Source organism: Chelonoidis abingdonii, chromosome 6 (genome assembly GCF_003597395.2).
Source record: "Chelonoidis abingdonii isolate Lonesome George chromosome 6, CheloAbing_2.0, whole genome shotgun sequence".
NCBI classification, from domain to species: domain Eukaryota; kingdom Metazoa; phylum Chordata; order Testudines; family Testudinidae; genus Chelonoidis; species Chelonoidis abingdonii.
In genome coordinates this window covers 124,015,974-124,033,254 of record NC_133774.1, presented here as the reverse complement: position 1 = coordinate 124,033,254, position 17,281 = coordinate 124,015,974, and the positions used below count along the sequence as shown (strand labels likewise).

At 44.2% G+C, this 17,281-nt stretch overlaps 1 protein-coding gene across 2 annotated transcripts in view; it reads right to left on the bottom strand.

Moving 5' to 3' along the window:
• The window catches only part of SNX30 (sorting nexin family member 30), a 67,461-nt gene that overhangs the window by 31,856 nt on the left and 18,324 nt on the right, over window positions 1–17,281 (bottom strand). For both annotated transcript variants that reach the window (XM_032763584.2, XM_032763585.2), the window contains exons 2-3: window positions 13,694–13,882; window positions 4,712–4,822 (exon numbers count right to left, since the gene is read on the bottom strand). In XM_032763584.2, coding sequence (XP_032619475.1) covers window positions 4,712–4,822; window positions 13,694–13,882 — 300 coding nt within the window. The remainder of the gene's footprint in view (window positions 1–4,711; window positions 4,823–13,693; window positions 13,883–17,281) is intronic.

The following is a 17,281-nucleotide window of genomic DNA, read 5'->3' as shown; positions in this document are numbered from 1 at the left end:
ACCATAAAAGGGGAGGAAGAGGGACACTGAACCAGTCTGATTCTTTTGATAGAGGAGATTCTTGTTGTGTTGATTAAATGAATGGGAAACCACTGACCAATCATTACAAACCCTTATTTTTTAAAACGAAGATAAACTGAAAAAAAATGCACTCCAAGGTCAGCTGTGTTTCCTAAGATGACCAGAAGTCCCGATTTTATAGGGACAGTCCTGATTTTGGGGGCTTTTTCTTATATAGGCACCGATAGTCCCCCACCCCCATCCCGATTTTTTACACTTGATATCTGGTCACCCTAATGTTTCCCCACAAATGTTATTTATTTTTACTTGACCACTCCCAATAAGTTCATTTACATAATTTCTAAGAAGCAAATGAATTCGTCATTTATAAACACAAATGGTTGGGATCCATGCTGCTACGTGTAGCCAGTAGTGCCTGTGACAAAAATCAAGCCAAGTACTCGGATAGCAAATCAGCAGCACTTTCAAAACAGTCCTGCAAATATTACAATGAATCTTTGGCAATGCCCAATATACCATAAAGTGGAAAAAATGTATTTTATGGAGAAGATGCATATAAAAGCTAAGGTGGTTTATATAATAAAGTCTAAAGATCCTGGGAATCTTATTACAAGCAAAAATAAGCAAATCGTGATGGTTTCCTTTAGGCACTTGAGTGCAGTACTTCATATTTAGGCCTATGGAGAGATATTGGAAGTTGATTGCTCTTTAGCGGATTCAACTTCTCTGATATCTGTAAACTGACTCCATGTTCTTTAATTAAGTAGTCCTAATTCTGAAACCTTTTACATAAAAGGCTTAAAAGATACAGGTCTGTAAATAAGAGATGAGAGTGATTTCCCCAACTATTAAAATGGACCAGATCAATACTGAACTGCAGAAGTATTGCACAACGAGCTAAACTGTGCTTTCAGTTACATCTATGCAAACAATTACTTCAAAGGACTTGCACAGGTTTAAGAGCAGAATTTGGCCTGGCAGGATTTCGGAGGATTGGGGAGGAGGAATTCAATTATTCATTGGCTTAATATGTTTATTTTGTACCCTTCCCTAAGGAAAAAGGGTACCCAAGACCAGATGGTCAGGGGAAAGCCCTTTCCAACTGCTACCAAATATCCTTATGCAAGACGTGTGTGCAAGTACATCAATATGTTTCCTTACAGCGCAAACTGATGAAATAATTTCTGCTTCCATGGCAAATATGCAATAGTACTTGGCATAAAAGACATCTAAGCAAACATGACAGCAGGTGCAAACACAGAAACCATTTATCTGTAACTTGTAAGTGCACTGCTCCATACTTGCCAGTGTCAAACTAGAGAGCTTCTGCAATTGCTCCATTTTCCCCACTCAGAATTTTTAGGAAGGGCAGGTCCTGTAGCTTAACAACTCCACCACGAGGGGATACAGAAAGCTGCAATACATTTTCCTCAATTCTAACCTCGATGAAAAATCACCTCTAAAAAAGAAGAAAGTTAAAGCAAAGGCTGTATGCGCTTTATAGCTAGGGTGACTAAATGTTCATTTACAAGGATTACCCCAGTTTGCTGCCAGATATTGTATTGAAACTTGGTTTGTTCGCGCTTAAATGGAACAAACTACTCATATGTCCACCTATCCCTTCTAGTTTCTTGCCCTTCCTGCCACTCCACCTAAACACAGCCCTCATATCCAGCCACCTACTCTGTACCACACGCCCTTGTTTGCTTTCAGAGGTCTTCTCTTGACATATACTGGAATACTCTGAGAATCTGCCACCTGAGCTGTGAAGCCCTAGATTCCATCACAGGCAGCTGCACAAAGAAGGAACCCAGTACATCACCCAGCCACGAGGTAAGCCCTAAGGCAGAGGAGAGAAAGTGTAGCAATTGTGGGATAACACACAAACCCGAGGGTTTCCTCCCACTCCAATTTCATGTGGTCCCTCTGCTGTTGTGCCACTTAACACATGCTTACAATAAATCAGAAGGGTAGTGGCAACACACTACATTTGGGCTCAAAAGCCCTGGAAGCCCAAGGGTGAGATACTACTGGATTTAGAGTGTCCCATAATATGGTATGTCTGTGCAGGTCTACTGTTCGAGTCACGAGACCGGCAGCCGAGGGGGACAGTTGGGCTTTGGGCATTACACAGAGGCAGAGAGGGGAGTAAAAAATGCAAGAGACTAAGGGCAGAACACAGAACTCAAGACAGTAGGTGGAAACCTCTGGCAGAGAGTAGCTACCCTTCTACCCCGATGAGCCCCCTTGCATCTCTAGCTGTCAGCACACCCAACCAGCATGCCAAGTTTGACCCCAGCATGGTCACCCTAATTAATGTTTGTTGTTTTATCCTTGTCACTCCTTTCTGAAGGCTTACAATAACCACCCGCACTTAGAATTCCAACAAGAGGGCAGCGACAGACACCACGGATAGATGCATTTGTATCTTGAGCGAAAAATCACCACACTAAAATCATTCTGTGCACACACTAAAATCAGCACCAAGTGCTGTTGCCTCCTGCCCTCAACCCAGCTACATTCTGCTGGCACTCAACTCACCTAGAGGGAATTGCTGAAAGATTTTCTGCTACTATATTGCAGCTAAGGAATCCAGTGTAGAAGACACCAGTAGCTGAGTGACCAGCAACATATACAGTAGTTCTCTGTATCCAATTTGGAAAAAATTTATCCCTCTTTGTAGCTGACTTAGTCCCAACTGCACTCTTACATCAGTGAAAGTTCATCATGGCTTCATATTCCCAGACAAGTCCTTGGGGAAGTGAAATCAAATAGACTTAGAATACTATTTAGTGCTTTTTCAGGCAAGCCTCATTTGTTCAGTACCAATGGGATGCAGCTTGTGTCTCCAGAAATAGTGACAGTTTGTAAAGGGGGTTAGGGGAACAGCAAATTGAGATTTACTGCTAAAAACAAGAAGAACCGCAGGATGCTCTGCAATGTGCCCAGTACTTGAACAGGACAGTTTCACACCACACTAGCATTGGTGGAGTCTCAGATGGCCGCAGAAAGAATAAGCGGAGCAGTGATGCAGGTTTGACAGCAGTGGTCCCAAATGCAATATAATATAGCTAGATTTTCTTTGCATTATTCTAGTGCTTTAAAATTAAAAACAAAGGTGCGAAAGATATGGATAAATTTTTTTAAATCTACTTAAACGTTGGTATTTTAGTTCATTGTCCAGATAGAGGTATCACATAAATGAATGCAAGGAGTGGTTCTAGTGGCCCTTTAGGTAACGAGAGGGGAGTTGATTACTACTAATTTAAAAGATAGGAAATAATCAGAAGGAAAGCCTCTTCACAAGCAAGCTTTCCTAGGTACACAAAGGCTCACTCAGCATCTTCCACAGCCTAGCTCCAGGAGGATTTCCCTTTAAATTCTATGAGTAACAAAGCACATGGGTACACACATTGCTAACTGTGCCTTATATGCACCAAGAGTGATGTTTTACTTCAGTCTGCCCTGTGGCTAGGAGTTCATGGAACCTTACTTATAAGCCTCAAAGGCCCAGAGTCAAGAACAGCTACTATGTTAAGAGAAAGAAAGGAGACACCACTTCTTTCAGACCACACACAGACACACACGGCTGTCCATTTCAGAGAAAGGGATAATTATTTAGGGCAGGGGTTGGCAACCCTTCAAAGGTGGTGCGCCGAGTCTTCATTTATTCACTCTAATTTAAGGTTTTGTGTGCCAGTAATCCATTTTAATGTTTCTAGAAGGTCTCTTTCTATAAGTCTATAATATATAAACTAAACTATTGTTGTTTGTAAAGTAAATAAGGTTTTTAAAATGTTTAAGAAACTTCATTTAAAAATTAAATTAAACTGCAGAGGCCCCCCGACCAGTGACCAGGACCCGAGCAGTGTGAGTGCCACTGAAAGTCAGCTTGTGTGCCGCCTTCGGCACCTGTGCCATAGGTTGCCTACCCCTGATTTAGGGCCTTATTTAGCAAGTTTTTCAGTGGACAGAGGCCCAGCTGTCTGCCCAAGCAGTGAATGCACATGCATGAGCAAGCCACAGGCCTCCTTTAAACATTTGGAACAGTTAGTTCCTCTCCCTGTAAGAGGAGTCCTCCAAATAGCATGAATAGCCCAAACAGAGTTAGCAGGGAGTTATCTTTATAACTCCTCACACATGCAAATCAGAGAGCATGTAGTTTAAATACTAGATATTATAACTAAGTGTGCCATAGGGAAGGGCGTTCCCACTCAAAGGGAATCCAGAGGAGTGATGCCATAGAGGGAATGCGTTGGCAACGGACAGTGCTGTTGGAAGCCAACAGCTGGGCACACAGAATATGGTATCTAACCAACCAAATGGCTAAACATTTGTTATAATATAAGGGAAGCTAGGAAGATGCCACCTCCATTGGTGTCCTTTCAACCAGAGTTAAACCTGAGTGACCTTCAGCGGTTTAGGCTGCATCATATGGGCAAGTGCTTGGTATTTAAGAGCCATAACGTTTCAAAGCTGGCTGGGACAGATCAGGGTAAGCCCTTTTTGTGCTGTTTTGCTTTCTGAAGTTAGAACATTCCACTTTAGAAGACAACAGAACGAGGCTTTGCATTTTTACACGCCTTGAATCCTTAACTGCCGAACAACCAGAAGTTGCACTGTTTTTAAGCAGACATTCTGAACACATAAAAAAGTTTTCAGCAACAACTGACTCTGGCTTACTACATACGGGAATGAGATGTGTTGGCTGAGATTCCTCCAACTTATTCCTCAGCCAGTCAAAGTCCTGGTACCGTCGGCGTACAGAGTATTCTGGCAAGTCAAACTCTGCCCGTGTGGTCTGGAAATAGTAACAAAAGAGATTAGACAGTATCCCGTAGAAAATGAAAGAAAATTTAAAAAGAGAGTAAACAAAGCTTTCCTTTTCATTTTAAAACATATAGCAAAAGAGACCTAGTTACCTTAAACTAGGAAGAAAAAAAACAAACCTGGCAATCAGAATTCATGCCTCAAATTGAGTCCTTGGAATGCTAGTATGGGAGAAAAAATTATTTTTCAGCTTCAGGCCATGGAAGTACCACTGATAAAATATTTGGAAACACACTCAGTTTAGTTATTCAGATAAGACTTCTATTTAAAATCTACTTTGAGTTAGCAGAGCAGAACATTTCCTTAAGGGGAAATGTGTGAGGCTGATAAGTTAGTATTAAAAAAACCACTGAAACATACACATTTGGGGGAAGTCACATGAAATCTTCTCTCATTCCAAGAGAGCAAAATACTTTTAGCAACAGAAGAGTAAAAACACCAAGATTACTCATGACTTGTTTACTCAAGAGACAGATTAATCGTGGGCGAGAACATGCATGTGTCATTGCTGGGCTCTGCCAAAGCCCGAGGTTTAGCACAGTCTCATTTCTACGCAAGGCTGAGAAATTAGATATCTTAAAACCCTCACTCAGTTCAACAGTCCTTGGGCAGACATTTCTCCAAAATAAAGTCAGCACCAAAGACAATTCCAACTTAAGCCATAATTTTATAGTATTTTGGGGCTAAAAAGAAAATCAATTTCCAGATAACCACTAATGAAGAAGGCATTAACAGTAAGGGCAAGAAATGTCCTGAACCAGAGAAACTCCTCGCTGCAAAACCGCCAAGTTTAATTTCATTGGAACAAAACTGCAAATTGATAATACATACAGTATGTTCCTTGGATAGGCTGCAGCCAAGTAAGCAAGCCAGGAGTTGCTTGTACAGCATCTACCAGACTATTCACAAGTCCCAGCTCACAGGCACTGATCAGTGCATGGCTTTAGTATGCGTGCGCTAGGAGCTCAACTATCTCATGATTCCCTTGGGCCATAAGGCAGAGAGGGCTCTCGTAACTTTGCTGATCTTCCAACAGAAACTCAATGCCCTGATGAGAGAAGATCGGCTACCAAAGGAGAAACTAGAAGCCATAGCCTGTTATTTGGCACTACATGTGGCAAAGTACAGAAACCCCCACTGAAGAGCCTGCAGACTGATCCATTTCAATGAGAAGAGTGTTGGAAGTGCCATTGGAACACACATTTACAGGATGTCAGTAAGTTCCATTTGGCAAAAGTCATCTGGAAAGAGTCGCAGGCTATGTCTGAGCGCACCATGGTAATGCATAGATTTTAAGGCCAGACAAGATCATTAGATCATCTTGTCTGACTTCCTGCACCATACAGGCCAAAAATTTCATCCAGTTAACTTTTTATTTTGTCCAGTAACTAGCGTCCAACTATCTGCTCTTGATTTAAAGACATAATGAGACTGAGAATCCACCATCAGTGTGCACCTAGTGTCTGGTTTTAGCTTCTGTTTTTGTTATACCTTTCTCTTTCTGTGTTAGAGACCCCTTTAAGACCTAATGTTTTCTCCCTATGAATGTACTTTCTACACTGTGAACAAGTTACCTCTCAATCTTTGAGAAGGCAAACAGACGGAGTTGTAAGTCTCACTGTAAGACACGCAAGCACTTGTGGCTCTTCATTGCCCCCTCTCCAATTGTTTCAAGTGTATACCAGAACCGGATGCTGTATTCCAGCATCAGTCTCACCAACTCCATATGCAGAAATTTAAAAGAAAAGAAAACAAAGAACCATGCACTTACTCTTATCCCCCACTTTCACCATTTACATATCCATCTGTGCTCTCTGCCACAGCATTATACTGGGAGCTCATATTAAATTGTTTAGGATTTGCAAATTCCACTTTGAGACTTTACTACAGTTCTGCAGCTGCTACATTAATTGCTCCACAGATAGAGAGTCTGAATGGGTGAAAGCCTTTTTTTTTTTTAAGCTCTCCAAAGCCAAGATGCTTAAATTTAAGATGAAGCTCGTGCATTCTGACTGGCACCTCCCCTATAGTTGGTGTCTGGGCCTCCCTCAGTGGCATCGGAAGTCATTTGTTCTGTTTCATGGCTTTGGAAGACCAGATATATTTGCATTTGGCTGGTTAAATACCAGTTGGAGAGAATTACACAGGAGAGGGGACCTTGTTTATGTGCAGGGAAAAACAGGGAGCAGGAGTGATAACTCAGTGGTTTGAGCATTGGCCTGCTAAACCCAAGGTTGTGAGTTCAATCCTTGAGGGGACCATTTAGGGATTGAGGGGAGGGTGGTGGAATCTGTCTGGGGATTGGTCCTGCTTTGAGCAGGGGGTTGGACTAGAGACCTTCTCAGGTCCCTTCCAACTCCGATATTCTACAAAAATATAAACAGTAAAGCAGCTGGGGCTTGGCTACACTTGCCAGTGTAGAGCGCTAGGCATTAAACAAGCCCTCAGCAACCACAGCAAGGCAAACGCTGCTGTCTTCACACTGTCAGCTGCAAGCACAGTGGCATGGCCGGATTAGCAGCTCTTACAGTGCCAGAGAGAGCAGTGCATTGTGGTAGCCGTGCAAGTGGCTGCAGCATGCTTTTCAAATGGGGTGGTGGTGGAGTGTGACAGGGGTGTGTGTGAATGTGGAGGAAGGAGGGGGGGAGAGACTGTCAGCATGCAGTCATGAACCGTCAGTACAGGCAAGCGGGGGGGGGAGGGGAACCCCAACATGTGCCTCATCCCCGACCGTCACACACCCCTCTGCAGCAGGATCGCATTCCAGGATGAGAGGATAGGTTAGCTTTAAGTAACAGAGCAGATAAGCAAGCCAGCAGTCAGAAACGGAGTTCTGGAAGGGAATATCCTCATGCCTGCAGCTGAGTTCAAAACAATGACAAGTGGCCACTTCATTTCAAGGGATTATGGGACATTTCCAGAGGCCAGCCAGAGCACAGTAATGCAACCCATCATCCACACAGACACCTGGGCATAGCAAGCTTTATGCTTCTCGTGGAGGTGGATAACCAGGAGCACTCCAGCTGCAGAGCCCAGGTGCTCTACGTGCCTTTCCAGTGTGGACCCCTCGGGAGTTAGGGCGCCGGGGGTTGATTTAATGCGCTCTACCTTGCAAGTGTAGCCAAGGCCCCAGAAAGATATTCCTGCAGTTTCTATTGTGTTTGGGATGGCAGGCTTTGTCCTTTGATGAATACTAACACAAAATACAGCATATTAACACAGCAAGACAAGACAGTAATAGAATGTCCTGACCATCACTGGGTAGTGAAGAATAAGTTTTCAGAACAGATTAAGTATTTAAGCTTGACCAGGCACCTGTTTTATATTTGAGACAAACTAGAAATGCTCTTGTATCACAGGGATACAAGGGTAGTTTGAAGAGGATTCAGAGCCTCAACCCAAACTTATGAAAAGTGGGAGAAAATAGGGTTGCCTGGGATATGAGGAGACTGGACTCTAAGACCCAGGAGGTCCCTTCCAGTCTCATGTTCCTAGGAGCTTGCCATTCCCGAGCGGTGTCTACAATGGGGCATTCTAGGAGATACTTTAAAACTTTCAAACACATGTGTGAACTCCTCTGCCAATGCTGGCATAGATAAGAGGGGGGAAAAAAGGGGGCAGGGGGAGTTATGCCCTATACCACATTGGTCACGCCTAATGTCAGAATGTCAACAGGGACATGTCTCAGGGTAGCCAGGAATCTATACATATCAGGACAAGATCCAAGCTCTACAAGAGCACAGGGATAAGCCGCTGGTTGCACTTTTAGTGGATACAATATCCCCACTCAGGCCAGGCTCTCTTTCGTTTTCCACTTTTAAGGACTATTCTTTCCGTCCATACCCTACCCATTCATGTCTGTGGCAAATTTTAAGTGCCTCTCCTAAAATACTTTAAAAAACATTCTAATGAATATATGGTTTTAACTAGACAAACTTTCCCAGCGTGGAAGAGATCAGATCAGTGTGTTATCTTAACAGTATTACCTGGAATAGTGTTAGTTCAGTCAGTTTTCATGGTCAGGAAGTCGGCAGATCTAGAGATACAGTCTCCCACTATCCCCTATTATCAATTATGATTAAGTCATTGTCTTCAGGAGTATAGTTCTGCCAAGGTCAATGCTACTTTATGACAGTAAATCCGCTGTACATGTCCTGTACACAAAACAGAGGTTTTCCATTCACATCCCCTTTATCCCAAGAGGATATTTAATATAATCACTTACACTAGCCCAATTTTAAAATGCCTTTTTTTCCCTTCCAGCTCTAGCCTGTTGGGCAGCAGAGTACGGTGAGCAGCCCTCAGTGATGAAACAGGTTAAGAACTGTCCAGCTTTTCTGAATATGCTCAAATCCATGCAGCCAGATCCAATGCATCTGAAGGTGCTGGCTGATGTGATTGTAGCGCCACTGGCCATTATCTTTGAAAACTCTTGGCAACCAGGGGAGGTCCTGGACAATTGGAAAAAGGCAAATTAGTGCCTTTAGGGAAGAAGGAGAACTACACACCAGTCAGCCTCACCTCAGTTCTGGAAAAGTCATGGAGCAGGCCAAGGAAACCATTTTCAAGCACTTGGAGGAGAGGAAGGTGATCAGGAACAGTCAACATGGATTCATCAAGGACAAGTCATGCCTGATCAACCTGATTGCCTTCTATGATGAGATAACTGGCTCTGTGGATATGGGGAAAGCGGTGGATGTGATATTCCTTGACTTTAGCAAAGCTTTGGATACAGTCTCCCATAGTATTCTTGCCAACAAGTTATAGTAGTATGGATTGGATGAATGACTAAGGTGGACAGAAATCTGGTTAGATAGTAGGGCTCAATGGATAGTGATCAAGGGCTCGACATCTAGTTGGCAGCCAGAATCAAGCAGAGTGCCCCAGGGGTCAGTCCTGGGGCCAGTTTTGTTCAACATCTTCATTAGTGATCTGGATGATGGGATGGACTGCACCCTCAGCAAATCTGCAGATGATAGGAAGCTGAGAGGAGAGGTAGATACGCTGGAGCGTAGGGATAGGGTCCAGAGTGATGTAGACAAATTGGAGGATTGTGCCAAAAGAAATCTGATGAGGTTCAACAAGGACAAGTGCAGAGTCTTGCCTTTAGGATGGAAGAATCCCATGCACGGCTACAGGCTGGGGACCAACTGGCTAAGCAGTAGCGCTGCAGAAAAGGACCTGGGGATTAGAGTGCATGAGAAGCTGGATATGAGTCAGCAGTGTGTCCGTGTTGCCAAGAAGGCTAACAGCATATTGGGCTGCATTAGTAGGAACACTGCCAGCAGATTGAGGGAAGTGATTACTCCCCTCTATTCAGCACTGGTGAGGACACATATGGAGCATTGTGTTCAGTTTTGCCCCCCGCACCCCACCACTACAGAAAGGATGTGGACAAACCAGAGAGTCCAGTGGAAGGCAACGAAAATGATCAGGGAGCCGGGGGACATGACTTATGAGAAGAGGCTAAGGGAACTGGGTTATTTAGTCTGCAGAGGAGAAGAGGGGATGGGGGAATTTGATAGCAGCCTTCACCTGCCTGAAGGAGGATTCCAAAGGAGGATGGAGTTGACTGTTCTCAGTGGTGGGGTATGACAGAACAGGAGCAATGATCTCAAGTTGCAGTGCGGGAGGTCTAGGTTGCATATTAGGGGAAAAAAAACAAACAATTTCCCTAGGAGGGTGGTGAAACATTGGAATGGGTTACCTAGGGAAGTGGTGGAACCTCCATCCTTAAAGGTTTTTATAGCCTAGCTTGACAAAGCCCTGGCTGGGATGGTTTAGTCAGGGTCAGTCCTGTTTTGAGCAGGGAGGTGGACTACCTGACCTCCTGAGATCTCTTCCAACTCTAATCTTCTATGATTCTATCACTATGCTGATTTTATTATCCAGGACACAGTAAAATGCAGCTTATGGTTCAGTGCACGCATGCTGTCTAGTAGACCACTGGGAACATTTTAACCCTTGGAAGATAGTTATTCATGTAAGTGTCAGTCTTAAGCAACCTCAATAAGTTGATCAGGCTAGAGGAGAGAAACATATTAGAGATTCTAGAACTAAGCAGTAACACACATTTGTTCATCTATCTATGCCACCCTGGCATCTTCTAACCAGCAAGTTATTAAAAAGAAATCAGTAAGGTAAACACTCCTTTCCAGCACATTCTAAATTAGTAACAGTCACATGGACTCCAGCTTGATTTGTTTAGAACAATTCTATTTGCCAACTCTAGCCTCCAGCGTATCAGCTTCACCACTAAAGTGAAATTCCTATAATAAGAACTAGCTGTTTGGTTTAGTTTTTCAAACCACTGGTCTGTGAGTATTTTTAGTATTCCAAATACTTTTTGCAGTATGAGCAGCACATATTCTTGGACACACATATCAGAAAGGTGGTCCACAATGGGTCTATAAATCTGGTGTCAATGTCGTCATTTCTCTATAGTGCATAAAGACCTGAAAGGTTGCCCATGACCTAGAGAAAAGAGATAGGCTTGCTGCTTTTTTCCCCCTAAAGCCTCAGAAAGAAGGTCAAGCCTGGATTTACTAGAGGTCTGAGACTCATTTTCTCCCATCATCAAAAATGTGCATTATAAACCTTTCACCCTAACTGAAGGCATGAGGATTTTGACTCTTAAGAGGCATGCCGTCTCCACAATCCATTAGGCACTGGAATTTTAAAAAGGCGTTTTAGCAGAAAGAATTGTTGTTTGACCAATCTAAGATACCCATTCATCTTTGTTTAGCTTTCAGTTTCTATCTCCTCAGGTTTCAGCAGTTCTCCAGTTAGTCCTTCCAGTAGACAAGGCCTTCAATTTTTCAAGATAACAGCCAAGCAGAAAGAGTTCAATCTGTTGCTGCAAGAATGGCTTTTCGAGTCCTCTGTGAGGTGTACACTACCTAAGGGAAGGATGTACTTAGTAGCTGGAGAGCAGAAGGAAGCAATTGCAGATACGGACACATGGAATAAAGCACATGACTGAATCAAATCTGAGTTCTGTTCCCACAAGCGTCTTACGTGACTTTGGAGCTTTCACACGTTCTGTGCTTCACTTCTCTCCATGATCAGTAAAGTGAAGGTAAATACCCTTCTACTTGCAATTAAAACTTAAAGCTTTGAGAGCTTCTGAAGTACTGAAACTATATGGGTTTGATGTTTTCTATAGTCTGTAGCATTTCTATTAGCTAGCCTTTCAGCCAGGTAAACCAAGTTTCTCATCCATATTAGAAACGCTCTGATAGTAGTTCTGTTGCTCCGAGTTTTATACTGCTGTCCATCATGGTAGTATCAGAGAGCCTTCAAAGTAAGATCAACAGCAACAAGCCTAGTGGCTGTTTTAGGTTTTGGAAACATAGTTCTCAAGGGATTGGTTTATTCCGTGCAAATCTTGCTGTGCCCATACATGTACACAAATTTCAACAGCAGGATCAGAATATTCAGGAAATAATCATGAGACTCCTCAGCTGGAAATTAAGACTAATTCCAAAAATTTGTCCTCTAACAGAAGGAGTAGATCACGTAAATCAGACTGACTGGTCACCAGCAGATAGATCAAGGGTACAGGGTACCCTGTGCTGTCACCAATCAAAAGTTTTGGCAGATAAGTGAAGGAGCCTCTTTCTATACCCTCTAAAGTTGGCAGCAGCTTTTTGGCTCTCAGGTGGTCTATGCGGTCAATGAAAGGCCACGCTTTTCCCCCTCTATACGCACAGCCCGGTGACTTCCAGTAGCATATGCCTTCCTCTTGGTGCCACCACTGAAGTACCAAAGGCAGTGCCAAAGATGTTCCCCAAAAGAGAAAAGAAAAAATACAAAAACTCCTCTTCAGATCACTTAGCCATCTCCTTCTCATGAAGGCATGGCACCCTTTGTTTATCTAGCCATAGTACTGTATTGGTTTAGGTCTCTTCATGCCATACAAAGGACACATCCTACCCATAATTTGGGAAGTAGATTGGCTGACTCTTGGGAGTTACACAACTGGAAAGATTCCAGTTGTTGTCCCACCTGTAGCAGTCTACCGCTCAATCCTATAGAAGGTTCTATTCCCATTTTCTTCTAGTATTTTTCTTCTCACTAGCATATAGACATCTGACTAATGAATGTGCTATACACAGAGAGAGAGAGAGAAACACACACACAACGCCATAGTATATACACTTCTTTCCTTGCAATCAGGAGCATTCCAGGACCACACTTGTTATGAGTAGTTCATGTAATACCATCCATTACCTCTAACACATCACAGAGACCTATGTGGAAAAGCAAAAGGAAGGCTAATATTTAGGACACCAGAGGAGACTACAGAAAGGAAGAGAGTGAATTTTAAGAAGCATTGAGAGGAGCGCCCACATGGAGACATTTAATTGTCAGCCAAGTGCAGAAGCAATATAATAGGAGGCACAGTGCTGAAGATAAGAGATTATGAAGACAGCAGTGAGGGAATACTTCTCTGCTACAGAGAGCAAAATTGAGCTATATGAAACATGATTCTATACACCTCAGTCAGGTTATACAAGTAGTAATATGATACTCTTTTAAAACTAATGGAGTCAGTCTAGCAGAGTTAAACGGTTTCTTGAAAACTCCAATTGTTAACCAATTTTTTAAAAAGCCACTAAAGATAAAAATCTAGGGAGATGCTAACAATTTTGCATAGTTTCAACAAACACCACACTTCAATGAGTCTATTGAAAGCAATCACATCCTTGGCACATTAACCGACAAAAGGGACAAATTAAGTCGCTACTTCTGTGCTGGAGTTTAAGAGACCTTCCCTCCCCTCAAAAAAATAGCAAGCGCTTTCCTTTTTCAGGGGTAACATTCAAAAGTTGCCTGGTACCTTTGTTGTAACCCTGTACGTGATGTAGGTCTCCATTGTACAGATGTGTTTTTTGGGATCATCAACACTGACAAAGAGGTCTCTAGTTTCCCCATCCAAGTCATCATCCAGCTGCAGTCTGTTGAGCAGTGAGGAGGAGGAGGCTGGGCTGGAAGTATCTACAGGAGTACCATTGGGCAGACTGAGATCCTGGAGGAAGACCAAAAAACAAAACACTTTCTGTCTAGTACAGTTCAGCGAAAGTTTTAGCTGAACAACAGCCAAGTTGCATGCCCTTCTCCCAAGTGGCCCCATCTACCTAGAACCCCCTTCCTGGTCTACTATGCACACCATTTTCTCTCTTTCTTGAAGCCCCTTCTTAAACCACACCTTTTCCAGAAGAGCCAACACACCCTGAATCCCCTTTTTGGCCTAGTAATGTTCACTGACAGCATGTTTCCTCCTTATTTGTCCTTGGTGAGCACCCTCTTGACTAGAGAAACCCTCCGCAACCCCCATGTCCCCTCATCCCAGTTGTTGGGGCCAGGATGCAGGATACAGCTTATTTAAATTGCATCAGCTACACTCTAGGGTCACGACAGCGTGTTCATTTCTTGCACTTGACCTTATGCCTCACAATGAGCTGATGACTAGATCATGAATGCACACCTTGCTGTAGCGTATTGGGTCACTGCAAAATGTCAAATCACAAACTCAAAGGGCGCTTATGCACTAGTGACCTTTTAACTTCAGAGACTGGCATTTAAATCCCGAGTCAGCTCATGGGACAGTTCAGTAGCCTCCAACAAAAACCCACCCACTAGCATCTGACAGTTCAGCATTCCCATGCTGCCTCCAGTTGGGGAGCTGCCACCACCCAGAACAGCAGCTATGTCACTGGTAGAGGTTAACAGGTAACTGAGCCACTGGGGTCTCTTTTCCTACAAAATAAGGATCAGGATGCAAGAGTATCCAGCCTTTAAAACAAAGTTTTGAAGCCCAAATATCCTGCCATCTTTTTGCCCTAGAGGTTCTGCCCTTTTCCAGAAGTTCCCACAGCGCCAACAGAAGTTGACAGCTGCTGCAGAGAGGTAGGCCTGCCTCACCTGGAGTAGGCTAAATGATACAGAAAAATTCCAAGGGATAACAAGTAGCTACTCCGCTTCACACAGAAGTCCTGCACTGAAAATCCCAGAGATCAACACTCTGGATCAAGGGTCTCAAAGTCCCAGCCTGCGGGTCATCTGCAGCCCGAGAACCTCCCCACTGCTGAGCCCATGGAGGAAAGATGCATGCAACTACATTGCCAGCTCTGTCTGCTGCAGGCACCGCCCCCCACAGCTCCCATTGGCAGGGGAGAGGGACAGAGATATCATCACTAGTGGCCAGGCAGAGTCAGCATCATTAGTTGCCAGGCTGTCAGCCACAGAAGCAACGTTACTTTTTTCCACAATGAATATAAACAAGTCAAAAGACCGAACACAATTGTCTGACGCACACCTTGCTGCAATTCTGAAGGTTTCAACTGCTCAGTCACTGACGCCAAACAAGAACAAACTGACAGAACTGAAGAGTTGCCAGGTGTCTGGCAAACACTATACAATCCTTCTCCTGCCAGAGAATTTTTAAAGTTGTATGACAGTTTTATTTCTAAAAAATTCAAAAAAAAAAATACAACAGAAAAGAAGATGTTTATGAATACCATCTTCAGTGACATTATTGGCCCGCCGGGAGGATCTGAGGGCTGGCACTGGCCCTAAGGTAAAAACTCAGTTTGAGACCCCTGCTCTGGATACTTCTATTCTTTGAAGGACTGTTTACATTTCTATGTAGCTAGAAACAGTTACCACTCCCCCAAAGTCTATACCAGTGGATCTCAAAACTTTTTTTTACTGGTGACCCCTTTCACATCGCAAGCCTCTGAGTACAAGTCCCTTAATAAATTAAACGTCCTTTAAAATATATTTAACACCATTATAAATGCTAGGGGCAGGCAGGATTTGGGCTGGAGATTGACAGCTCGTGACCCCCCCCCCCGTAATGACCTCACGACCCCCGAGGGGTCCCGTCCCCCAGTTTGAGCACCCCTGGTGTATACATACCAACAAACACCATAGATAGTTTGCTCTATCCTGCCATCAGATGGTTCTGAAGCAATGAAAAGCTAATTCATTAAAACTTTCAAGTTAGCAGAAGAATTAAGACACACTTACACAAATTAGAGTGCTCTGAATTCCACAGGAACATTTGACACCAATACATAAAACTACTCCAAGAACACCAGCCCGTCCTTTGCAGGAGGAAGCCTTTTACTGTGAACATGTGAATCCTGTCTATGCGAAACATCTTCCAGAGAGGGCAGAGGTTTCCCTCTTCCCTCAGTGCAATGCTTTGTGGGATTATTTTCTTTCATTGGAAGAGAATAAAGCATTCTCCACTAAGTGTCTGAGTCACTGGTATCTTCCTTTTTGCTTGGAGGAGGAGGATAAAGCGTGACTACACTGCCCATGCGACAGCACGGCCGTGGCAGCTGTAATGTGGGCAGTGTAGACATACCCTCACTCCCACTTCTTCTCAATGCTCTTCTGGGAGGGAAAGCTGTTATGCAAGTTGTGTTGTACTATCTCAGGGGCAAAATCCTGTCCCCCCGTACAGAGAAGGAAGCGGGGAAATGGGGAGCTGGTCTGAGAACTGAAGCGCACTTCCTTCCATTATACTTTTGAAGTAGTGCGGCTTTCCAGAGAGCAGACTCTGTAAATGAAGCATTAACAATTTGCATTTTAAAAATGCAAAGTCAGCCTCGTGTGTGTGTGTGTGTGTGTGTGTGTAAATTGGTTTTCTTAGGAATAGGCTCAAGAAAGAAAAGTGGCAGTTACTCAATGTTTTACCACCACATAGCCCATCTCCATGTAAGAGAGCCTACAAATTAAAATTTTGGACCTGGAAGTCATTGTGTATTTCAGGGGTCGGCGACCTATGTCACACATGCCAAAGGTGGCACGTGGGCCATCAAAAATTGGCTCACCGCCACTCTGAGCCGCTCAGCCAGCCGCTGCTATGGGGGTTCTTGCTGCTGGCCCCTTGCCAGCTGGGGGCTCCCCACCGGTCCCACTCAGCACCCGCTGCTGGCCTGGGAAAAGGAACCCCAGGCTTGCCAGCTGGGGACTCAGTCCGCTGCCAGAGCCCTCAACCAAAACCCCAGAGGGGGGCTGGCGGAGACGCTCAGCCCACCCCAGAAGCCCCAGAGCTAGGTGGGCTGACCTGCTCAGCCTGCTGCCGCTCTGGGGTCCCAGCTGCTGGCCCCTTGCCAGCCAGGGTCCCGCCACAGCCCCACTCACCTTGCTTCCAGTTGGAGTTCCAGCACAGGCCCCCTGCCAGACAGGGTCCAGGCTTCCAGCCCTGCTCAGCCCTACCAGCCCCCAGCTCCACTCACCTCAGCTGAGGATCTGGGGTTCCAGCTGCTGACCTCCTGCCAGCCAGTTATCAACTGATAACTCAGAAGCCTTTGTGCAGCTTAAAGTATCCAAATACGTGCCACCAGATATTGGAAAACTCAGCAAGGAAAAGCAAGGGCAAGGATCACACTAAACTAAGAAGATCTGCATTTTA